The 24,143-nt window shown below is 47.8% G+C and overlaps 8 protein-coding genes across 8 annotated transcripts; 5 read left to right on the top strand and 3 right to left on the bottom strand.

The window, feature by feature from the left end:
* Positions 1 to 1,333: 1,333 nt before the first annotated feature.
* On the bottom strand, positions 1,334 to 2,544 carry FOXG_21397 (uncharacterized protein; the record flags this gene model as incomplete). The annotated part of the gene is made up of 3 exons (XM_018401732.1): positions 1,334 to 1,571; positions 1,652 to 1,789; positions 2,006 to 2,544. 3 exons carry the CDS (start codon positions 2,542 to 2,544, stop codon positions 1,334 to 1,336), a joined length of 915 nt encoding a protein of 304 aa, XP_018253649.1.
* Positions 2,545 to 3,282: 738 nt separating this feature from the next.
* FOXG_21396 (uncharacterized protein) lies at positions 3,283 to 4,092 on the top strand (the record flags this gene model as incomplete). The annotated part of the gene is made up of 2 exons (XM_018401731.1): positions 3,283 to 3,360; positions 3,418 to 4,092. The coding sequence occupies 2 exons, from the start codon at positions 3,283 to 3,285 to the stop codon at positions 4,090 to 4,092; spliced, it is 753 nt and encodes a 250-aa protein (XP_018253648.1).
* A 1,549-nt stretch (positions 4,093 to 5,641) lies between these two features.
* On the top strand, positions 5,642 to 6,049 carry FOXG_14087 (uncharacterized protein; the record flags this gene model as incomplete). The annotated part of the gene is made up of 1 exon (XM_018394150.1): positions 5,642 to 6,049. One exon carries the CDS (start codon positions 5,642 to 5,644, stop codon positions 6,047 to 6,049), a length of 408 nt encoding a protein of 135 aa, XP_018253647.1.
* Positions 6,050 to 11,347: 5,298 nt separating this feature from the next.
* FOXG_21395 (uncharacterized protein) lies at positions 11,348 to 11,485 on the top strand (the record flags this gene model as incomplete). Its single annotated transcript, XM_018401730.1, has 1 exon — positions 11,348 to 11,485. One exon carries the CDS (start codon positions 11,348 to 11,350, stop codon positions 11,483 to 11,485), a length of 138 nt encoding a protein of 45 aa, XP_018253646.1.
* Positions 11,486 to 12,936: 1,451 nt separating this feature from the next.
* Positions 12,937 to 13,748, bottom strand: FOXG_14085 (uncharacterized protein; the record flags this gene model as incomplete). The annotated part of the gene is made up of 4 exons (XM_018394149.1): positions 12,937 to 12,941; positions 13,070 to 13,364; positions 13,412 to 13,597; positions 13,656 to 13,748. 4 exons carry the CDS (start codon positions 13,746 to 13,748, stop codon positions 12,937 to 12,939), a joined length of 579 nt encoding a protein of 192 aa, XP_018253645.1.
* Positions 13,749 to 16,591: 2,843 nt separating this feature from the next.
* On the bottom strand, positions 16,592 to 17,380 carry FOXG_14084 (uncharacterized protein; the record flags this gene model as incomplete). The annotated part of the gene is made up of 1 exon (XM_018394148.1): positions 16,592 to 17,380. The coding sequence occupies one exon, from the start codon at positions 17,378 to 17,380 to the stop codon at positions 16,592 to 16,594; it is 789 nt and encodes a 262-aa protein (XP_018253644.1).
* A 1,428-nt stretch (positions 17,381 to 18,808) lies between these two features.
* On the top strand, positions 18,809 to 20,629 carry FOXG_14083 (uncharacterized protein; the record flags this gene model as incomplete). Its single annotated transcript, XM_018394147.1, has 1 exon — positions 18,809 to 20,629. The coding sequence occupies one exon, from the start codon at positions 18,809 to 18,811 to the stop codon at positions 20,627 to 20,629; it is 1,821 nt and encodes a 606-aa protein (XP_018253643.1).
* A 2,866-nt stretch (positions 20,630 to 23,495) lies between these two features.
* Positions 23,496 to 23,899, top strand: FOXG_14082 (uncharacterized protein; the record flags this gene model as incomplete). Its single annotated transcript, XM_018394146.1, has 2 exons — positions 23,496 to 23,779; positions 23,809 to 23,899. The coding sequence occupies 2 exons, from the start codon at positions 23,496 to 23,498 to the stop codon at positions 23,897 to 23,899; spliced, it is 375 nt and encodes a 124-aa protein (XP_018253642.1).
* Between the last annotated feature and the right edge of the window lie 244 nt (positions 23,900 to 24,143).

Genomic DNA, 24,143 nt, shown 5'->3' with positions numbered 1-24,143 from the left:
GTAGTCTACATAATGGATAGTAATACATTTCCCCCTCAATACCGCTCGCCCAATTTTGCCTTTTAGTATTCTTCCAGTTACGCAACATCCAGGCCAAGATACCAAAAATAGGCTTAAAAAGACTTTCAGAGTTATAGGAAGGAGGATTTGCAGCATCTAGTGCATCCTTAGCATTATCCGGCAGCAGAATTACTTGCTAATTAATACATTACTTTATCCGCTTTGCAACCGCCCCGGTGATCTTGACCTCCCTGTCCCATCTATTAGCTAGCATCGCGCCCTATGGCCTAAGATTAAGGCAAGTGCTATACCTAGGCTAAGAATACGTAGATGTTGGCTTGCCAAGTAGGTCTGCTACCGTGTTATGTCCTGCGACATAGCTGAGGATATTAGAAATAGCATAGGCGGCATCCCTGGTAGTAAAAATATACTTATAATTAGGAACATAGAGATCCTGGTCTATGTAAAGCTAAGAGAATAAGTACTTAGATCTAGGAATTTATTAAGTTAGGTGTATTACTTATATACTAGTAGTCCAGATAATGGTTATTACTTTAATACAACGTTAAATTAAATCAATTGTACAACAATTGATTTTGGACTGTAGGACTAGGCACGCGTAAGTAATGCGCCCGCAGACTGTCGATCGAAATGAGAAAACATAAATCACCGTAGTGTGGTCATATGGGAATGGACGGGAGATAAACGAACACGTGAGAAATAAACAGGGGTAGGCGACAATTAGGGGTACACGACAATTAGGAATAGAAGAGTAGGGTAGTCGATACTTCATCGTAAAAGTGGACAACTGATAAGATCAAGAGTCAATTGAGGAGGGGGAAATCTTTGTTCTACATACTGGCGTCGGTAGAGCCCTCCTAAATTACTACGACGCGGTCACGAAACACGCGCGGTCAAGATATTAATTTACACGTAGGCGCTCAGGAGGTAATATCGCTTGGCGCCGCCAAAGTACAGCTATCTGCGAAGGTTGCGACGAATGAACGAACCAGCCAATGAGAAGGTTTATCAGGCACTTTTAATCAAAAAAACGGGCGGGGGATTGAAAACATTGTCCGTCTTTCAGTGAAAGAGGAACTAGCAGGGGTATAAAGCCAATGAGAGATGTAGAATTTCCTCTTTCAGTGAAATTGGGACGAACAATAAGGATGTAGAGAGGTCCTCTCTGGGTTGTCTCGGCTGCTCGGCTCTCGTATCCGCCTGGGTGTTCGGATCGGAGGGTTCTTATCTGCGGCTAGGTGTTTATTTATATTTATTTATATTTATTTACCTATATATATTTATATTCATCTATAGTTAACTACACAATAGATTACCATACTACTGCCCCAGTTGACCCATCAACAGTTCGTTGATAGCCCAAGGGGTGCGACTTCTGCCTCTGACCATTGGCCGCCTTCCAAATGGGCACGCCAGTGTAGTACTCCCGTGAACATGGTGCAAGCCCCCCTACAGTGAAACCTGTGACTGCAGCCACCTCTCCTTGGCAACGTCTCCATCCTTGAGCCAAGAGGCGATAAAGTGCATACCGAAGGCTGCATGATGAGTTCCTTGAAAATGTTAGCCTGATTGATCTCTTTTTTTCTCAATTTCTTTAAAAAATGGAAAAAAGAAACGGGAATAGGCATACTTCACAGGAATCATCCAGGAGTCAATCTCGCAGTCCTCATTCTTGATACCCTCGACTCTGTGTGCCCGAAACTGTAGGAGAACAAGGTTCGAACCGTCGAAACAAAAGACCTGGGGACACTTATATTTGCTTGCATATCTATTATCTGTTAGCTGTCTTTTGACTTTTAATTGTACGATAGGAAAAGAGAAATATAGGTGAAGGCACCTGGGGGATATCAAGAAACTTGAGACCTTAACCATAGGAGACAAAAAGAATTAGGTAAGCTTATCTTAATTTTAGGAGATTTTAGCTTAATTTATTTTGTCACCTTGTCTTTCGGTCTGAGGTCTTGCTCCCTGTGGGGGAACCTACCCTCTGAGTTCTTGCGAAAGTTTCCTTTGGCCACCTTTATTAATAGAACCACTTCCCCACTCATTCGGATCGAGAAGGTTGCGTTTAAACTCCCCAATAGCCACAGTGTATCTCTTTCCGCCATGCTTTACAGAAAATGTGCAATCCACATTTTCGGGGATATTTTCTTCTGTCAGTGGTTTAGTGTGAGAGGTCTGCATAAGTGGTGGATTCGAATGCCAGGCGGAGAGAACCACGTTAGTTATCTCGGTATTGAACCAGTTCTCGCAATCTGCTTCAGTCTCAAGTCTCCAATAACGTTGATTGGTAGGAACGGCTGGCTGACGAAAGCGCATGGCGTCATCTTCCATCATTCCCATGAAGGCATTTTCGAAATTGGCGTCTATAACGCCATTCTGAATTTTTATGTAGGAGGTTGTGCTCTTTATGGGCTTGTAGGAGTTGGACCAGGATTTATCGGATGCGGTCTTATACCCCGGGTTAGCAACCACATTGGTGGGGTGTTGTTGAATAAGCTTTTCAGCTGAATTAGTAGACATGGTTTTAAAAGCAATAGTTAGGAGGAAAGTGGAGAAAGATTAATAAGAGTAGAAGATGAACTTGAGATTCTTTCAGCATGAGCGCTGCTGGCATATTATATAACAAACTGTAACCGCTGGCTATGATCACGCTATAGTAAAACTTCAACCAACAAGATATTATGGCGGCTAGAAACTGAACTGTAAGAACTAAGTTCAATTCCAAATAAAAACACCAATCACAATATCGGTATTAACGCTCGTTGGTCCATTTTCTACCAAGACGACAACCAACATGAACAAGGACATTCTAAGAGTGATTTGATTGGGCCTACGGGCCGACTGTGGAGTTTCTGCCTGGCACCCCTTGCCTTAAGAAACGGCTGACTCAGTGATTGATGGCACGTGCGTTTTGGCTTGGAACTCCTGAAATTTGGCATTCAATATACAAACCGAACCTCTTTCAATTACAGACTGACCGCACCTGTTTGTTGGAGGGACTGCGAGCCATGAGAATACACGTAAGCCAGCTAGCACAGGTAATTGGAACCCAGCATTTTGTCCCTACGATATAAGCTTTTGTCAGCTGGTCGTTCCGACAAATCAGCGCCATTGGAGGCTTGAGACTGAAGCAGATTGGGAGGACTGGTTTAATATTGAAGCCATCGCTTCTTGGCTGCAAAAAGAGGCCAAGAGAGAGGTATAAATACCTCGAGATTCTCTCTCGAAAAACCAGCACGACACAAGACTGATCGCATTATGGAGCATTCGGATGGAATACCTTCCTCTCCAACTAGTGATATACTAACTGAAGGAGTCATGCAGCCTGAAGACACTGTAGGTTCCACTACCCGTTCTAAGCCATATTGCACTGCTGATATAACTTGACCTTAGCGCTTTCGGTTTGGTACGCGAACTATCACAGCCAGAGGTGGACCTGCAGACCATTGCCATCATAATGTCCTTTGCCTGCGACTTCAGCAGACGTTTCTGGATCGGGTCGTCCAGTCCTTATTCGGTGTTTTATCTGGCGCGATAGGCTCATGGCTGCAGAACAAATTCCCAGAGTGGTTCCTGCCAGAAAGAATTGTTTTAAAATCCCAGAAGCCCAATTGGGAAGAAGAATTTGACAAGGAACTGGAAGCATATCACAAACTTCAACCTCTCCAGGGCATCGTCATACCTAGATTCTACGGCATGATTCAATTCAATGATATCCGCACTTTGATTCTTTCAGATATCGGAGGGGACTGCCTCGCGACCCCGGAAGGCGCAGTACTTGATAAACAAGATCTTCGGCCCCTGTTCGATCAGGCGTTTACGTCTCTGGCTGATCTCGGAGCGTATCATGATGATATAAAGCTTGACAACTTTCATCTTGTGACTGACAATGGGAAGGACAAAATTATGGTATTGGACTTGGAATCTGTGGGCTTCGAACTTTCGGGGGAAGACCTGTCTTGTGTGGCAAAGGGAAACTCAAACTGGTTGATAAACCAGTACGATGACCATTTAGAGTGCATGGAGTACGATGGAATGATCCTACCAAAGCGACCACTCAGAACATGAGAATACATAGCTCGCTGATTTAGCGTGACATTTTCTTGCTTGGAGTTTCAGGGAGAAAATACGATAATAGGAGAAGATACATTCCATAAACCCCACTGGTTGGTGATTCCAATGAGTTTACTTTCAGTCCTACTCTTCTATTCCTAATTGTCGTGTACCCCTACTGTACCAAGGTTGAACGAAAACGCGTCGCATTATTCAATTTTCGTCCGTGCCAACCTAGACCACCCTTGATTTTTGCCGATATTCTTCCGAAAAATCACCCGTAGATTCTACACTTTCTGTCCGTGCGCATTGATATGGTGTCGCACTGAGCGTGCTTAAAGGGTTAGAGTGAATATGATGAGCAGCAGCAAATGTGTTGATTGATGTCTTAAGTTATCTCTTGTGCGGGGAATTCCATCCCGCAGAGTTACTTAAAGCATATAGCTAGATTACTAATGCCTACCCTGCGACATATGGTAAGAAGGTTTAATAAAAACAACCTGTTGTTTACCTCCTTTTTATCCGTGCGCGCTCGTGCTTCTGACTTCCCGCTTTTATTCCATTCCTACCATATTCTACCACTTCGCCTTCTGCTCCAGCTTCCCAATATCGTATAATAAAAGAATACAATATAGAAGCAGCAACAGTATATAACAGCACAGAAAGGGCTAACACCATGGAATCGTCACCTATTGCCCCAACTACAGGGACACAACAATCGCCTTATGAATTTCTCGAGTCGCTCTCCTTATGGGTTCATCCTGAGGCGCGACTATTAATCTGCTTCGATGATAACTGCAAACACGCCATCTCCCCCAATGGGTCCCATCCTATCAATCATCTGAGAGATAAACACAAGATCTCTCTATCTATTGTACCAATTACCCCCCGTATCAGGTCCTGATACACGAAATCATGGCCCGTGCACGCCACCTCTCCCACTTATTCTTCATTCTGATAGCACTTCCGCCAAACGTGTACGTTAGCAAGATCTCCCCTACTGGCTTTAATTGCGGTAGAACGCGAATAACGCAAGAATGGATACCCCTCTTCAAATCATATCCTTACAGGCTTAGGTGAGTGGCCCTGCCCGAATGATACTGAATTGTTGGGCGCAAGAAGTGTCGGCTCCAAGCAATTGGGATGTAGAATGGTAAAATAGCAGTGCAATTCTTCGCCCGAATCTTGTATAACACCTGTTGAGCTGAGTTGATCAAATGGTTTGCATCGGCTGCACAGCCTATGTGCTAAAGCGCTCTAGCGAATTAGAAGACCAAATGATCATCTTGGTGTTAATCGAGTTATGTTTCTTGGGACGATATACAATCAAAAGAAGAAAAAAAGAAGAAAGAAAGGAACAAGAAGTAACCACGAAAGCATGAACAAATCCGTTCAGCACGATGGCTCGCTTCGTTACGCAGGGGAGCCAAAGATGCGAAACAGACACAAATTGCCCCAGCATTTACATAGATCGTAGCGTTACACCTTGTGAATCGCTTGCTTAACAAAACAAAACAACTCAACCACATCTATCTTCACTTATCAGCTCAAGCCTCTCGATAAAATGCATTTCACCACCGCTGCCCTCTCTGCCCTCCTCACCTCCGCCGCCTTGGCCGTTCCCTTCAACGCCACTCCTTACGACAACCCAGACAGCAATATCTTCCCAGACTTTGACCGCTACTCGGACTGGGCGATCTGCAAGGGCAAGATCACCAAGGACCGCTTTCCCAACCTTCGGGCCCCCAATCGTGAGGGCGGCTGCGTCCGGTACTACCAGGGTATCGACATGACAGGCGTCATCACGGAGCAACACTTCTTCTTCAAGGACGGCTTCAAGACTGCGCCGCCAAGTGTTTGGAGGAACCTAATAAGTGCACGAACTGGGTGTGGAAGCATACCTTCATGCCGGAGGATGGTGGCAAGCGGTCGTGCACTCTGTACAGCAGTCCCAACCCGCCGACTGACGTGACGCTTAAGTACGACTTGGCGAACAGCAGGCAGTTCTGCTAGGAGGCTTGCTATCATGGGGGTCTTGGGAATGGCTTGAAGAGGGGGCTTAGATTGGTACAATGTATCGCTTTTGATTTCAGTTATGACCTGGTTGTTTAACTATCATTCCGTAATATTCTATCAGCCCTTGATAAACTACCCTAGTCCTACAGTCCAAAATCAACTCTAGTAGAGTTGATTTTATTGACCCACTTTAAACCTAGTAGGGTTGATTAATGCCAGGGTGTAGAGTTGATTTGACATTGTTCTATATACAGGAATAGTAGTGCTGATCAGAACAGGGGTTGTCGCACAGAGCGTGCTTAAAGGGTTACAGTGAATATGATGAGCAGCAGCAAATGTAGTAGTAGTAGTAGTAGTATTTATTACGCCCGGGAGAACGGACCTCATAGGGCCTGTGGCTACGCTAAGCTATTCACGTATTCCCCGCTTTTTGTCCATTTTACACAGAAGAAAGCCCTACTGCTTTTCCTGTTCTTACTCTTCTAACCCCGTTTGCTTGACTCTGCTTGACAGGCCTGCTTGAAGGCCAACCAATACCATCTCCAAGTGTTCAGCATCCTATCTTCAGCAGCTGAAGCATGGTCTGTCAACTTGAGGCTGTTTGTTGTTAGTAATCAGCTGTGATGTTAATATTAGTAGTCATTTGTTTTCTCCTTCTCAAACTCCTTCCTGGCTCAATCTTCCTGTCGCCATCGCAAATTTGACTGTCGCTCGCACCGCCTCCAGGTTAGGTCTCCACTTTGCTCCGTCTGACGCCGACTTTCCACCTAGAAAGAAGGAAAGGTTGCCCATCATGTTTTGTCCTACTCGACGCATGGCTTCACGCTCTGCTTCCCATCTTGTGCATCGGAACAGAAAATGCTCCATTGTCTCTGGTCCACATCCACATTCACACATGTCCGACTCTGCGGCCCCGATCTTGTTGAGGTACATAGGCACCTAGGTGCCCAAATAAAATAGCGCACCAGGTGCCCAAATTATGTCAGCAATCGTCGCCCCGATTGGCCAGCGACGGGTCTAAGGTTGTAATGCTGTTTTCTAATATTTTCAAAGCACAAGCCAACTAGTTACCGTTTGACAACAATACAAAGTTCTGCCTTATCCTCCGCCGCATATAAGGTTTCTTGCTCTATATTATCCATTTCTGCTTTTCGCCATATTTCTGTCATGCCTCTTCTTTTGTTTGCTAGAGGATTCTTTCCCATCTCCTTAACAACTTGGGCTTCAATGCGTTCATCCTCCGCCTCACTCCAATCCAAATACGCCATCATCTCTTCTTTCGTCCATTCTCTTGATCCTGTTGACGTGATACAGCGCTTGGACATCTGTTTGTAGTCCAGACACCACTCGTAGCTCTGCTTGTCGTACCTGAGTGGAAACCCCATCGCCCTGCGATATTGCTAATTTGTTTTGATGCTGCCAGCCGGCTGCGCCGCATACCACGCGCTTCTTGCAGCGACATATCTTCCATATATGGCTTCTGGCGAGTCATGCCTCAGTAGTGGTTACGAAGGAAGGTTGCGCGAATCGGATGGTTCGTGATTCAGACATTCTTCGCCAGAAGGGCCTGGCACAGTTCCAACGGGACAATCTGGGACGACAGAATGTTGAAGAGCTGTAAGCAAAACTTGTACAGTATGTGAAGACTGGGCAAGTGGGGTGTGTGCAGTAGCGGGAGAGCGTGCAGTAGCTTCCGCAATACATTCTAGCACTGGCATGCCTTCAACTAATGAGGGCCCTTGGCTCACTGAAATCGCCTCAATTGGGTCAGCCAGACTTGGGACTGCGACCGGGGTTACGTCCGGCTGCGGGATTGACTTCGAGGCCGGCGCTTCCTGAATGAGCAAATCCTGGAACCTCAGAGGACACGCTCGTGAGGACCTCGCGTGACCAACAGCATGACATCTGCTACATGTGCTAGGCGCTTTCTTGCCAGGCTGAGAGATCTCAAATCCAGAGGGTTCTCGTTTGGTGCTCGTCGCAGGTTGACCTCTCGCCCTGATGATGCCCTGCTGCGGGGCTCGACGTGGCTCTAGTATGGGCCGGGGCCGATCCGCGCCTCGCTTTAAGTTCCAGTGAGGATGAAAATGATCAAGCAAAAGGCTGCGCTGTTCCTCCTCGAGTCTCTTCAAGGTGTGAGAACACGGTAGCCCATGTGAGGAGGTGAAAGACTGACTGCAGGGAGCTTGGGGAGATGCGAAAGCTAACTTCCGTTGTTCTTGCACTTTGCGCAGGGCCTGGTGGGAAACCCAACCCTGGACAGCCTCGAACATTCCTCCAGAGATATCCAAAGGTGTCCGTATCTGTTGAGAGGCTCGTATGTGCTTCAGTTCCTTCAGTTGGTTGGTGACCGCATGGCGCATGGCCTGCCAAGAATCGAAGAGGTCGAATGTGGAGGTCTTGATGTATGATTTGATTAGGGAGTGAATTCCTTCGGCCCTAGATGGCAATTATTAGCTTTCCGACCTCTATATCTGACCCTGGACAGCTACCTCGAGATGGCCACATTACCAAAATGCAGGTATTTATCCACCCATGCTTTAATGATTCTCTCTTTGTGCGGCTCGAGCCAGTACAGTTTGATGTACCCAACGGCCCGGGGGTATCTTTCGGCGTACTTGAGCTCGAACTTGGCTAGGCGCTCTCTGAATATCTCTTCTGTTGGCGAATCCACAATAGTGTGCCAAAAACCATAGAATTCGTCCCATTTTTCGTCCTCTACCCGGCCGCTTGTGTCGCCACTTTTCTGCACAAAGTCCGGTTGACAATACTGCAGGATTGCCTTATTAACATGCCAGAGGCAAAGCAGGGCCTTGGAGGAAGGGAACCAGGTTGCAGTTGCATTTATTGCAGCGAGACATCGGTCAGTTAAGACTACAGAAGGGAGCTCATGATGGTAGAGTGATTTGAGATGATGAAGTGCCCATGAATAGTCTTCTTCTGATTCACCGGACAGAAATGCAAATGCGATGCAGAAGGAACGCTGACAAGAGTCAACTCCGACCATGTCAAGCAGCGGCATGGCGTGCTTGTTCGTTTTATAGGTACAATCCAATAGCAGTACGTCCGGGTTGCTTTGCAGATATGCAACAGAGTCAGGGTGGGCAAAGAATATGGCTGTCAGCCGATTATCCGAGTCCAATCGAACCCGGCACCAGAAGCCCTCTCCCTGTAGTTGGTCGACTAACGCTTGGATACTGCTCTGGCCCTCACGCAGATCTCTTCTCGTTGCCGCGATCCGATTATAGATGTCTTGCTGCGTCGCAAGGGTATCTGAACTGTTATGGAGGTACGTCCTGATATCTCGAGGAGCAGCGCCAGCAGTTACAGTTGACGAGTTCTGGCTTCCTTCTTTTTGTACCGTTCGTCTATCCCGATGAGGGTGTAGTCTTGGTTCGGAATCTCGGTCGTGCCGAATCGCACGAGCGAGATCTACCCAGAACTGACCAATGGGCTAACTCAAGAGCTCGCTATCGGATTTGGCTGTTATGCCATTCGGATTGGAACCCACGAGAGACTGCGCGATTTGCCAATCAAGGTTTTGATGCATAAGCCCCAGTGCGGCGTTGGCGTGTAATAGATGTGCTCGGTGGAAGTTTATTTCGATCACAGGCAAATATGACTTTGATTCGGCCACTTGACGTCTTTAATGATTTCCCCGTCGTGAACGCATAACCTCGAGGTTTCGCCCAAGAATTAATGGCTGCCAATAGAGACTCACGGGATTTGTATATGCCTTCAGGCGGGAGGGCATCGTCCGGGAAGGCAAGCCGGTGGCTTTGGTCCATTTTCGTTGGCTGTGTTGCTATCATACAGAGCGCAGGTCGCGTCGGTCATGTCAAACGCGCGCTGGCCAATCGGGGCGACGATGCTGACATAATTTGGGCACCTGGTGCGCTATTTTATTTGGGCACCTAGGTGCCCATGTATTGGCCGCCCCCCAACAGATGTGACTCTTCATGCGAACTTTGGCATTGGTCGAACCAATAGTCCTGCCGTACCTGGGGGTCTGTAGGAACCATATCTTCAAGGACGTCCTGGTCAAGGTAGTCTGCCGAGGTGACTTGTCGCATGTTGCATTTGAGGAGGTGTGACAATGCCATAGTGCTTTCTGCGAACGTTGCATCTCGAGCTTCAACTCTCGAGGTCTCCTCGTCTTGGACGGAATTCAACAGGCTGATCAAAATCCTTCTTAGTACACAGCAAAAAATACTGAGTAATGTAGGGCCAGCGTATTGAATAACTGACCTATCATGGCTTGATTGCCCATGAGAACTTTGAGCTCGTTGGTGACGGAGATGCTCGGATATGGCGTGACTTTGCTGGTGACCTTCTTGACTTGTCCCCAGCATTGAGATTAAACTGCCGCCAATTGTTGATTCCTTGACCTCTGGTCTTCTATGAGGCGATGGTATTGTGCTGCCTACTAGGTTCTTTCGCATCCACGATGTAACTTCTCTCGCAGCTCCGTACAGTGCCTGCTCCTCGTCTTTCCCATCTGGACCCCAGGAGGAAAGGTCTCTGAGTTCACATACTCATAACCGAGTTCACATACTCATCACCGAGTTCACATACTAATACTGGTCCTCGATCTAGGCGTTGCGTATCCATACGACGCTAAGAGAATCGACGTTTGGTATTGAGAAGTCCCGCATCTTCTGCTGATGGATGTGACCAATCACTACGTTATGGGAGAAATCCGAGCTAACCCTTTTTGGCCAACCTGCAAGCTCCGGTAGGTCCTGCTGCAGTGATGACCTTGACACAGAATAGCAGCTAAACAGAGAAGCCCGACACGGTGAAGCCCTGCAGTGATGCGGGATCAACGCACGGGCATAATCTGTGTATTTAGCAACCGGATGAATGAGTCGCCAAATTTCTTCAATTTCTATGAACACAGCCCTTCTGAAGTGCACGATTCAACAGCTTCTTCAAATCGAAACAAGCAACCTCGTAAACGGCAGTAATGTAGGGCGCCATCGACGAGCTGGAGCGGGCAAAAGAATCAACACGGAAGCTAGGACTAGACTGACACAATGAACAAGAGGCACGACGTCGACGAGAGGAAGAAGTACGGGATCTTAAGCAAGAGACGGGAAAACAGGTAATCACTAGACAAAACTTAAAGTGTCTGATTCTTACTTCGGCTAATATAAATATGCCGAACTGATATCGAGCTGAATAGGACAAAGGTAATGCAGAGTGAAACTGATGACTACCGGTATGCAATTTGCGTATCAACATTAGAGTCAAGATGAGTAAGCGGGAGGAAGCAAAGGAGTTTGGACCTGCCATTCGAATCTTCCCCGTCATCCCTCAGTCGGACAGCCAGAGCTTCACACATCATTTGAGCGAAACAAGCATACAACATGACCGGTCCTCAATTCTCTAGTTAGCAAGTTTACGCTAAACTACTGCGTTGAGTAACATTTCTAAGACCGAAACCGGGACGCTGAAACTGTATGGCACTGTACCCGTTCTCTGCACATGCGGACAAGCGATAGAGACAGTAGAGCACTTTCTCTTTCGATGCAGGAAATGGACAGCGCACAGGACTGAGATGCTGCAGTGCACTGAGACATTGAGAGGGAACCTCTCGTTCTACCTAGGAGGAAAGTCACCATCAGATGACGCCAAGTGGACGCCAAACATGCAGGCAGTCCATGCAACTATACGATTTGCAATAGCCACAGGACGACTCGACACACAATATTGAAGCCAGATTGCAAGAACCTCACCTACTTACTCTTACTAACCCACTCACACCCTATACTAAACACCCTGTGCACAGAGGCGGACGCCGCTTCAGCCGCCGTAGATAGGACGCTGGACACTTGAAGAACAGCCTTCAAGCTAGTTCGCCGGCAATGCTACTAAAACATGGGAGAAGCAAGGCACAGCAGAACAGAAAGGAAAAGAGTAATCAAGGAGCAGGCGCTTTATGGGCTTGAGGACGCGAATTTCAGATTGATGGTGTAAAACCAAGGTTCAGTATGGGCTTTAGGAAAATGCGGACACAAATTGAGCAATGTGTGGCACAGCATGGGCTTGGGGAAACGAGGACGAAAAGCAGGCGTTGTATGTAAGCATTAGTGACTAGTGCCCTTTCGGTCAGAACAGGCCGCCAGGCGTAATAAATTGTATTGTATTGTACCCGTTCTCCAACCATCAAACTATCTGTCTCGTAACCTGATCTTCTAAACCTCACGACCAACATGTGTGTTCTCCCCGCTTCTGTGGCCGTAAACGCACCTTGCATCTGAACAATCGTTGCCGGGATCTCGATCGGCTTTCCGGTTCTGGTGGCACCGCCCCTGGCGTGCCAGCCACCACAATGCATCAAACTCCTCGTCCGTGAGCGACCGGTGCACATGATTACGCCCGCACTTCGGCGAAACACAGTTCCCCCGGAGGAAGAGAAAATAGCACAGAGACCCCTTCTTAATCCTCTCCACAACCACCGGATTAACCTGTAGCGGTCTGTCAAACCGACGCCCGCCTTGATCCGTCAACACCGGTCCCAGCCTATCCGACTGTACCTGGGGGTTATGGTAACCCGTTAGCGGATTTCCTGACACCGCCATCAGCCGCCCCACATTGTCGCGGTGGGCAAGAGGCCCCCCCATGGTCGACGTAACACCTCGTCCCCCTAACACTGGCGGCTGCCTGACCTTGTTGAATATCGAACTGAACTGTGTCGTCTTCAGTCCCAGATCCCTGATCGCCGCCGGAAACGGGCTCCCCTCCAACAACGTGATGCGTTCCGCAACCTGCTTGTCTCCTACAAACTGCCCAAGAACGGGCTCGTAACCAGAATCGTGTCCACACGCGAGCACGAGATGTTTACACTGGAAACTGTCAAGAAAAAATTCGATGCCCTCTATAATGATTGCACTTGAATTAGAATATAGATCGGATGCAAGTGGCGAAAGTAAAGGAAACAAGACGAGGAGAATATGAAATCGATGTGTCTTACCCCGAACTTTGAGATCCGCCCGTTCCTTTCCTGGCCCGACATCCACAAAGTCAAAAAACGCCTGGCGACTGCTAAAACCACTGGCAAACGCCCTTAGCTGGCCCGCGTCCCTCAACCTCCCGTCACGCTCGAGCGCCGCGCCTAGTCCGCTCACGTTCGCAAACGCCCTCACTAGGATGTCCATCCTGCTGGGCTCACCAGTAACCTTTCGTACATACTGCTGCAACGCAGCTAAGAGCGCGTCGGCCGCCTCTTTGCCGCCCTTGGCACCGCTTGTAATGAAATTGTCATGAAACTAAGACGCTGTGAGCCTTTCAAACTCGCTTGAGCGAATTTACTTACCACATAGCCGTCTGCGTCCGCGTCAATCAATGCGACTACAAACGGCCGTCTTCCCTGCCGCTCCTTCCATTCCCTGCCCTCCTGGACCTCCTGCTGGAGACGCCTTCTCGCATCGCACTCGTTATCCAAGTCAAGCTTGGTCTGCGTCAACGCGGCCTTCGTACATTCCAGCTCCTTCATAAGCTCCTACCATCGAGTATATTAACACGTTATTCGCAATAGAGCCTCATCGAAAGGAACTCACCTCAATCAACACCATCCCTCGATCGACCTCTCCAGCGAGACCCGCTCGAATGTCGGCGAAACGACCGCGATATATTTCGAGTCCCGTCTCCATGACAAATCAGAGAAGGAAAAGATGCTGTGCGGTGGCCCCTTGGACTGGCGTAGGCAATCCCTGCCGTTCTCCATGTGAGGGATGTGAGGGAAGGCACGACTTTGCTCTCATGGGGTTGTCGGAGAGGTAATGGGTCGTGCAAGGGCGACGGTGGTGGGGTTGGTAACTTGCGGAACCACGTTTTACCGAATCCGAATTGGTGTTAGGCAGCAATGCACATTTCTAGCCCACGGCTTTACCTGAGGCAATTGATAGGGGTGCCGCACTTTTAACGCTTCTTATTGGCCCATGTCCGGCCTGTTAGTGCACTAGTAGGTACTAAATTCTGCCGCACTGTTGCCACCTTGTGACCAAAGTTTCGGCCTGTCGTCAATTCGCGTCGCGTCACGGACTGTCGACCATCCTCCTGACGAACCAGGCTTTGATGTCTCTGCTGTTGTCGACAGCGCCGGTTCCTCGCCCGCTCGCGTTCGCTTTCGACATTGGAAGGGTTTGTGAAGGCTCGACGACGGCCCATACTTGACGAAGGGCTTGCTTCCTTTGACTTGATTATTCATTTTTTCGCCGTGATTGGAATTTCCTTAATTATCCAGTTGCGATGCTGACTCTCCAAATGAGTTTGATTACATGTTTAATTTAAATTAAAATAACGGCAGTTGCGAATCACACAATTCGATAGGGTTTATCACATGCTGTACAGGGGTATCGATTGGTACCAAACATCAATCAGTTATGCAGCGACTCTTGTCCACAATATCACAAATCAGTCATGACGTCGCAACTGGATACTTGCAGGGGTTTTGACTTTTAAACAAGCGTTCATTAGCTCATGAACAAGCAACAGGGATACCGTGCATTTTACACGATTCCTGACTGGTTGTTTCGAAGTAGAGTGGGGAGCACGCTTAAGTAGTCACTATATATTCTTCAAGGCCATCTATTTACCCGATACAGGTCGCTTCAGATGGAAAGAAAATATATAATTTCTTCAATTAAATCAACTTATGGAAGCTTTCGCTACAGTATGGTGCCCTCTTTAGCTCGCGCACTGCTACGGTTAGGAGGTGTTGCGTTGAAATTTGTTCTTTCGTGCTTTTCGAACGCACAGGTCAACCCTGACCCCTCCGACCATCATAGATATATCATCTCCAGCTGCTCGCACAGCTGGATCATGTGGTCTGCTGTACTGTCAATCATGGTGCACTTGGTTAGTCCCTTGCTTTGCCGCTGTTCTGAATAAACCCCTGTTCTGATCAGCACTACTATTCCTGTATATAGAACAATGTCAAATCAACTCTACACCCTGGCAATAATCAACCCTACTAGGTTTAAAGTGGGCCAATAAAATCAACTCTACTAGAGTTGATTTTGGACTGTAGGACTAGGGTAGGCTATTTTTAGTTATACAGTGCAGTGGAGCACTCGCTTGTCTGGAGCATTCGCTTATCAACCACGTTACTAGAATTGATTTTTGTATGGAGCACTAGGTTAGACGTTAGAGGATAGGTGACGCCGATCAGCATACCGAATACTCTTGGCGTATCTGGAAGTCCTAATTTCGACGACTTGCGATCTCAAGGGCTCATGAGTGGGCAAGTAATTGAATCCAATGAGTCAGAGGATGTGCCGGCAGACATTGATACTGACGATCATGATCGCTGTCGCCTGTTTGTCAGCCAAGGAAAATCTAACAAGATCGCCGAGAAAAAACGACTTGATAATGCGGCGTTTCATGACTGGGTGATCAACACTCAGTGCGAAGCCATGGGGAGCTCTTGGGGCGGCAAAATGCCGGGGAAAGCTGGCTGACCAAGGTTGTCACGGGACGAAAAGTAGATAATGCAGCGGGATTCAGACGATCCTTTGCACAGTTAGGTGAAAGGTCGGAGCTCGGTCTCTTTATGGCCGCGAATGGACTAGGTCTCATTTGGGCTTAGCGCCTGCCTTATCTAGTTATCAGCTTATCTGAGAGCACAGGTGGAGATCAGGATTTGAAAAGCCGGCTGAGCCCTTTCCTTGCCTCAGAGGGGAATGTTGTGCTTATCGCGAAGATGTGTCGTGACGCGTGATGGTCCGTTCAACAATGCGAATTTGAAATCTTCTCTAGGTGTATTTCATGCCTCGTGGGCGACATACGACATATCATTCATTACTTTGAGGGTCTGGACTTGCTATTATTGGTGGTGGTGGCCTCGGAGTATATCGGCTCCGTCAAAACCAGTAAAATAGTCAGTGGATTCGTTTATGTTGTGCAACGAATAGGTGCTTGAGATACAAGGCTTCACGTTAGGAAACACTTCTTTGTAATTGTTGAAAATTGTCCCCAGACCCTCACACGTCATGTCGCTCAGCTCTACCTGGAAAATATTTATATCCATGTTCAGTCTACCGATCGCCTAGGCAGCAGGATGCTGCCTGTGATTTGGAGTTCATGGCAACCGTGAAGTTATTCACGATGGTCGTGATCCTTACCCTTGATACTTTATAAACCACGTTAGATGTTGTGACCGCTAAATTTTGAATGGTTACAGACTTGACCAGGAAATCCCAAAACTGCGAGTAGAGTGATTGTACAATTCAACAGAGTAAGCCATGACAGCCCGACATAAGGCACAAGACGACACATAGAGTCTGTCGATATCATCGGCACCAGTCTGCTGCCTGACGCTGGTTGTAACGTAGCATTCACTATCATCATGAGCAAGTTCACGATGATCGTGATTTTTGCCTCATTCGAACAACTGCCAACATAAACGAATCAGGTTACGGTTTGCTTCGTTGGGAACCTTGGCCGTCACAATAACACAAAAGAAATCAAATGCAACGATTCACCACTCTCCCCACTAAAACGCGGCAATAATGCGATCGACGATATCATGAACCGGAGTGCCTGGCAGAATCCTCTGTCCACCCAAGCAGAAACCGGTCTCGTTACCGGAGTTGACATCACTCTCGTCGGGATGGCTGTTGCAGTGCCTGCAGTGTTTGCACGTGGTCCTCCCGTGTCTGCAGGTAGTAGTATGCTTGCAAGTTCTCGGGAGTTCATTAAAGATCGCTTTCCACTCTGTGGTGACACTGTAGTCACTATCCCCCTCAGGCATGGGTATGCCGTCCGGGAACATGATGGTGCCACGCTTCGCCTGGAGCTCGTACTCGGTCCATCCGGTCTGGTCCGTATCATCCTCGCGCTGAAGCTTGAGCCCAAATTTGCGCTGCAGACCTCGCTCAGAAATGAGACTGCAGAACTCGGCTATGAACGACTCAAAACCACTCATGTCGGGTATCTCGTAGTTGCCGTACTCGTAGGCTTGGAGGGATGCGTTGTCATCGACGAAATAATGGATGCCTCGGAGTTGATTGCTGTTTGAAGGCACGATAGGCTTCATGATCTGGGCTACCCCATGTCCCGGGACTGGAATCTTATCAAAAGCCATCACTTCGCCCTCGGTGGTGTCAAAGTGCTTGTGGATCAATCGGACACTGACGCCCTTGGGGACATTGTGCTTATTTAGCAACTCGCGGAGGTTTTGAAGATCTTGGAAGTGATCCTTGGGTGCCCCGGCAACTTGGCTAATTAAAGGCAAGGTGTTGTAAGTGCTGGAAGGCACGAAGGTATCGATGAAGGAGACCATTGTCTTACTAAAGGACAAGTGCTGAGTGGACAATAGCTGTGTAATCAAAGTTGGCAACTCAAGTGAGTAAGGACCCTGTTTATGGGACCTGAAATGAAATTCATGTTGACAAGGTAGAGCATCGATGTCGCCTTTTATAAACTGTATCCGAAGCAGATCCCGAGTTAGTCAAGATGTAGAGCGTGTCAAAGGCAAGGATCACAACCATTGTGAATAGGTTCACGATAAGCGTGGACGCCACACCATAACTAACATCAGGCAACAGCCTGCTGCCTACGAGATTGAACACAAGTATGAAATACCCGACCTTCGTCGGCCGTCGAGAAAGGAAATCAAAGCGTTCATCTGGTCCTCATTATTCATCCGTGCCTGCGACAGAGCGTTGGCTTTTTCATGTTGGCCCGATGGCCTTTTCCTATCGAATCATACGCTGTGATCGGCTTGGTGTTGTGACAGTCAAAATCGATAAATAAAAATAGGCGACCAGGGTAAGACAGGGCCACCAAGCCTAGTTGAGTAGCAATATCAGCTACTTTCGCCTGGCACATCTCCTCAGCTCACTGTGCGAGTTATTCAATGCCTATCATGAGAAGCTAATAGCCGTCGCGAGCGTAAGTGTCACAACGCCCAGCGGCCTGGCTTTTCTCTGGCTACAGGCATGTGATGTCGCGCTTTGTAACTTGAAAATGGCTGGGACAAGCGGCATCGGCTAAATTACGTGGAGATTCATGTACCTTTTGTCTCTTGCATTTTAATTGGTTAGACATCTCCAGAGTGACCTGGCGGAAGCCTTAACTCATATGAAGGGATAGTTAAGCTATATTGGGTATAGTTGGCCTAGATTTGGGTCACAGAGCGTCTCAAGAAAGCAGCTACAAGCAATCGTCGTCCAATCCATCCCTGCAGCGGCAGATGAGGAAGAATGAGGAAGAATGGAGGGCTTCTGGGAGACGCGAGCAGAATGGCGTAGAATTGTAAATAGCCTAGCGTACTTGGCCCTATGAGGTTAGTCCTGCTGGGAGGAATGAATTTCGTTCGTTCGTTTATACGACGAATCAACACGTTCAACCACCAGCTCTGCTCCGCTGGGCCGCAGGCTACTTGGGCGGGGAAACACGCCCCCACCGTCAGGCATTCCGTCAACGTGAACCATCTCGAGAAGGTCATGTGCATTTTATGAACATAAAACTGCCCTTCCTCGTTATCTTCACATCATTAATTTTTTTACGCTTACCTTCCCTCCTCTTAAATTTCGCTCTTTAGCACCATACCTTCAACATCGGGGATTTCGCTTGAATAGGCCGGCCCTATTGACTTCACACAACAAGTTTTCGAGGTAGTTCCTCATGTCGCTATTCAAGCGTACCTGGAAGCCCTCAACCTCTACCAGCCACTGCCTTTCGCACTACGCAGTGTTCTCCATTGGCGATGGAAAATAACCCGGCGGTAAATCATCCACCAGCTCCACCGGCCACCGCGACGGACGACCAAGAAATCCTTGACAACATAGACGGCCGCATGCACGGCCCCATGAGCGGATTTATCAAAAAATATTTCAGCAACTTTCGATATGTTCGCCTAGATGATTTATTGGAAATTCAGGCGGCTGGAAGAATCATTAGCCGCTGTGCTGTTCCATCTGCTGCCCCATCACCCGATAATTTCCTACCATGGTTTTCTAACTATGTATCACGGGAGCTTGACGGCGCTCGAGGCTCGTGGCATATATCAAACGGTAATGTAGCATCCCAGCACGAGAGTGTTGACGATGGTGCACGTCTCCTCTTGACCATGCCCACTTCGCTGGCCTCCAACATACAGACGAGATGGGACCATGTTCAGGTTATTGGCCAGTTTTACCACCGTGGTTGCGTTTGTTATCAGGATGGACTGTTACGTCTCTGCCGGTCCGCACACCAGGTCTTCGCCAGTCAGCCTACGCGGCTCTTCTTACATGGCTTCTATATACGCGGTTCACTGATCGAACTTTGGGTCTTCGATCGATCTGGTTTATATTGTAGCGACGTATTCGACGTTCGGAAAGATTTCATCCAATTCCTCTCTATTATTCTCAGCTACCAGCGGATGACGGACCAGGACCTGGGCAAAATCAACATCATCGAGACGAATAAGGTCGGCAGGTACATTATTCTTGATAGTGTGGTAAAGCCCTCTTTAGGAAAGCTCTATCTCGAAAGCCAGCCAATTGCGTCTCGTGAAGGCCTTGTTGGCACTGGGACAACGTGCTACCGGGCTAGAATGCCTGATTCGAATCGATGGAATTACGTCTTGAAGTTCAAATGGCGTTGGGCCAGGGAGCGTCCGGAGGACGAACTTCTAAAACTAGCCAAGAAGAAATGCGTCTGGGGTGCCGTCTCCCTTGATTATTACAAAGAAATTGAAAGTACAGCAAATCTGCGCCGAGGTCTCCGGTGGGGGACACACAGAAAATTCGCCAGGATGCCCTTTCATGAGAGACATGGAAGTATCGAAGGGCAACAACTGGAAGTTACTTGTCATGCCACCGGACTTGTCGAACATACAGAAACAACCGACAATTTCTTTCAGAATCGCATCCTTGCCTGTATTGTTACTTCTCCCGTTGGCAGACCCCTTCACACTTTTCAATCACTAACAGAATTGCTTCAAGCGATTCGTGATGCTATCAAGTGTCACCGATCACTCTGTTATGACGCCAAGATTCTTCACCAAGATATATCCCCGGGGAACATGATCATTCTGGATGACCAGGATGAAGGAAAGCCGAATGGGATCCTGATAGACCTCGATTCCGCAACAGAGGTTACCGAAGGACTAGGAGCAGAGCCTGGGATTACCGGCACAAGGCCATTTATGGCCATTGGCGTTCTGAAGGGAGAATGTCATACTTATCGACACGACCTAGAGTCCTTCCTTTACGTTTTCCTGTGGACCGTCATAACGAACCACACAGAGAATCCCCCAGAGACAAGCAAGCTTCGACAATGGAGTAATGGCGACTGGAACGAACTAGCGGTACGCAAGGCTCTAGACATGAATCAGGATAACTTTCGGAATATTTTGGAGGAATTTACTCCCGAATTCCACTCCCTTAAGCCGCTCGCCGAAAGTCTACGCCAAATTCTATTTCCCCTACGGGATGGGGTAATTTGGACAGGGACCGACGGCTCTCCTGAAGCTGTAAGCAAGCTCTACGATGGAATAACACGTGCCTTCGAAGAGGCCATTGCTTCTGAGGGTGGAAGATAGATGTAATTGATTTGTGAATGTTTGTTCTGTACCGCGTCCAAGTTCTACTCCAAGCGTAATATAGATGACACACCCGCAACATGTTTGCCATTTCCGCAGCTACAACTCGTCTACCTGAACTACGTGATCGACGAAACTGTGACCGCGTTTTGTAAAGCTTAGCTGCATGCATTCGGTTGGCTCTTATTTTAACTGCCAGCCGCCTGTAAGCGCCACAAAATTTCCCATACAAACTTAATTATTCGGCTCCCAGCCGACGGAGGACATAATTGTCAGGGCGATCGTTCGGCCCACAATGATGACAGTCTAGCCAGCCGTCCCGAACACAACATTGCATAACGGTCTTGCCTCGAGTTTCACGAATTGTATTGCGCGATCACCGGCCACCGATCCAATAAATAGCCCAGTTCATTCAGAACGCTGTGGGCGATCGACACGATCAGACACGGTCTGATCTAGAACGCCTAGCACCATTACAGTAGACCGACATGGGCTAAGCTTGATTTCGGCTTTCAGCTAGCCACATATTCCAGGGGTCCTCTCACGATTGCCGACTAATACGCGACCGACTGAACTAATAGTTTGCCTGGATGTACCGAAATGCACGGGGCCAACTCTGACAATCTGGCTACTCACCAATCATCGTTCTCAATTTGGCTGTCCCCGGTCACTTTTAAACTTCAAACCAGTCGCAACAGCATAATCCTTCATGGAATTAATTAATACTTGATATATAATATTGTATTAATATCAGCTTTTAATGTATAGTAAAATCATATATTTTAACCGATATACTCTCAACGACTCCCCCCCAGTCTTCAGTAGCGCGATTTGAAGTTGTATGGGGGTTTCTACGACCTAGCTGGGCACGGTCGTTGCTGAATTGTTGTTAGAGAGGCAGTCACTAGGAAACGGCGTCAAACTCTGAGTTTGACCTGCGCCCATTTGAATACAATCGTCGCAAACATTCAAACTCGACACGCTAGCAAGTGCAGCTAAACACGGCGCGCGAGGCGGCGCCTTGGGTAGTCCGACAGCGGAGAGAGAGAGCTATACCAGATGTGGAAATTGGGACGGGGCCCGTCCCATTTTAGAACTCCCGGGCTGAATAAATTTCATTCATTTATTGACCGTCATTGCTACCCCTTTTCACTCTGGCAATCTTGCATGTCCTCGTTCATCGCCTTACGGCGGACTAAAATGGAAGCTGAACAAACTATGCATGAATCTCCAGTACTGATGACTCCTCCTTCGTCAAATAGACGCCGCGGACCACCCTCCTGCAAAGGCGACAATGCATGTCAGCCTCCTCATATTTCGGCCGACGTCTCAGCTCGACAATCGTCGCCGCCTCAGGACACAGCGAGACATCTTTATGAATTCAATCATTTCGCAAAACTACCCGCAGAAATCCGAAGTGAGATTTGGAACCTGGCGTTCTCTCCATCTTCTCCTCGAATTTACATTCCGTACGCGCGCCAATAGAAGGAAGTTGGAGGCAGTACCCTCACTATCAACACGACGTGCCAGGACTTATGTTTGTGTGCAAAGAAGTCCGGGAAATCACCATCAGAAATCGAAAACTTTCTCTCATCTCGGGCAGATATGACGTCTGTACCTGTGAATATGTCGACCGCATATATGGCTGGGTTGATCCAAAACGCGACTCACCAGTCTTGACTAATTAAGGCTTATGTTAGGCTTTAATTAGGTAATAGATGAACTATTTTACCCTACTTGTTAAATACCTGTTAGGAAAATCGGGTTAAATGGATTATAATCAAATATGGCAGATGCACTTAAATCACTGTGGCTGTCCCATCTTATCCCCTTATCTCAGTGGTATGATAACATATTCACCCTCCTAAGCTGTCGTAAACCCTGCACAGCAACCATCCACCTCCCCCTTTTAACCACACAACTAGTAGTTTTCATACATAATTTGTAATTGACTGCCCAATAGGACGGGTTTCTAATTACCTTTTTAGAACAGCTGCAGAATTCATGGCTTAGGACCCATACTGGTGACTGTGATCATCTGTTCAAAATCATACCGAGTTGGGACTAGTGAGACAATAGTGCTAGCAGTTTCTGCTAGCATGCGAGCGCACAGATAGCAGTCCGATCTGTCATTCTAGTCTGGATGGTCGAGGTGACATACTAGCATCGTTATTTTCCTAGCACCGTTCTCCTTGTGCATGGTGAGTTAGGCCAAGGTAGGCGATGAGCCTTGAATATGACGCTAGGTTAAGGATTCTGGGTTTACGCACGAATCCGCGTTCTACTCAACTTGCTGTGAGCCTGATGTTTTAGAAGCGCTTGCGGGACATACCTACGGCCAATCGTTGCCCACACACCTTAGTATCATGCAATCTCACCCTTTCAGCCGCCCTCCGACTCCCCACATGCATGAGCAGTTAAAAGGACTCACTTGTCGGTTTTCCTAAATCCTAATTAAGAACGGTTATGTAGCGCCAGTCGTTTTGTTTGCAACGACTTGTGAGAATTACTACGTCATCATCTTTTACCACTATACTCCTGGGCTTTTACTATATAGGTCTCCATTACATATTATTTCATTTATCAGCACACAATGACAGCTACCAACCAGATTTAAGGCATTCCGAAATATCAAGTTGTTCATCAGTTGTTGTTCCTACTGCCCTGACCATCAGATGGGCCTCTTGCAGGTTACATATCATTTGATCTCTCGCCTCGAACATTTTTCAATCCCATGGAGAACAACTCACCACTTGGGGCAGCCTATGTCCATCAACCTCATACATTGGAGGCTTGGTGGTCAGCGAATCATTCAATCCCGCTCGATACACCAGCAAATGGAAGCAGCATGACAAATTGCGTCTACATGCATGCTAATCCTCTATACGAAAGCTCTGTCTATAACTACGATGCCAAGTCAATGATCCTTTGGAATTCTATCAACCCTATGCTCGACTCTACCTATTCGTGGAGTGGTTTTGATTTTACCACGGAGTACGCCAGTCCACTGTCAATCCCTACGCATATAGTTACAGAGGAATTGTCTGCTCCCCAAGTTCATTCGTACCTTCCCTTAGCGGCAGAGTATCCGAACCCGCAGCAGAACCATGATCCTGAGGATCTTTCGATTTGTAAACCGGCTAGACGAAGGTATTTCATACATGAAAACCATAATCCAGGGCCGAAGAACAAAAGACAGTCTACTCCTTGTCGCACAAGGAGTGGCAGCAGCGGCAGTCATTCAACCGAACAGAGCAGCAATCGCGTTAAGAAAGTCCAAGAAAAAAATCGCATCAGAGCGTCTCAGTCCCGTATCCAGCAGAGGGAAGAGGTATCAAGTCTCATATCTCGCACGCAGGAACTGGCACGTATCCGCCGCGAGCTTTCCACTTGCGTAGCCGACTTATCCCTCGAGGTATCTGAGCTTAAGATGCAAATCTTACAGCAGTCGGGGTGTAACTGCCCTCTCATGCAGAATTACCTCGCCCATACTTCCCAACAGTATGTGGAAGCG

This window comes from Fusarium oxysporum, chromosome 6 (assembly GCF_000149955.1).
Source record: "Fusarium oxysporum f. sp. lycopersici 4287 chromosome 6, whole genome shotgun sequence".
In the NCBI taxonomy this organism is placed as follows: Eukaryota; Fungi; Ascomycota; class Sordariomycetes; order Hypocreales; family Nectriaceae; genus Fusarium; species Fusarium oxysporum.
The sequence above is the reverse complement of the archived record's forward strand: the minus strand, read 5'-3'. Positions and strand labels throughout refer to the sequence as shown.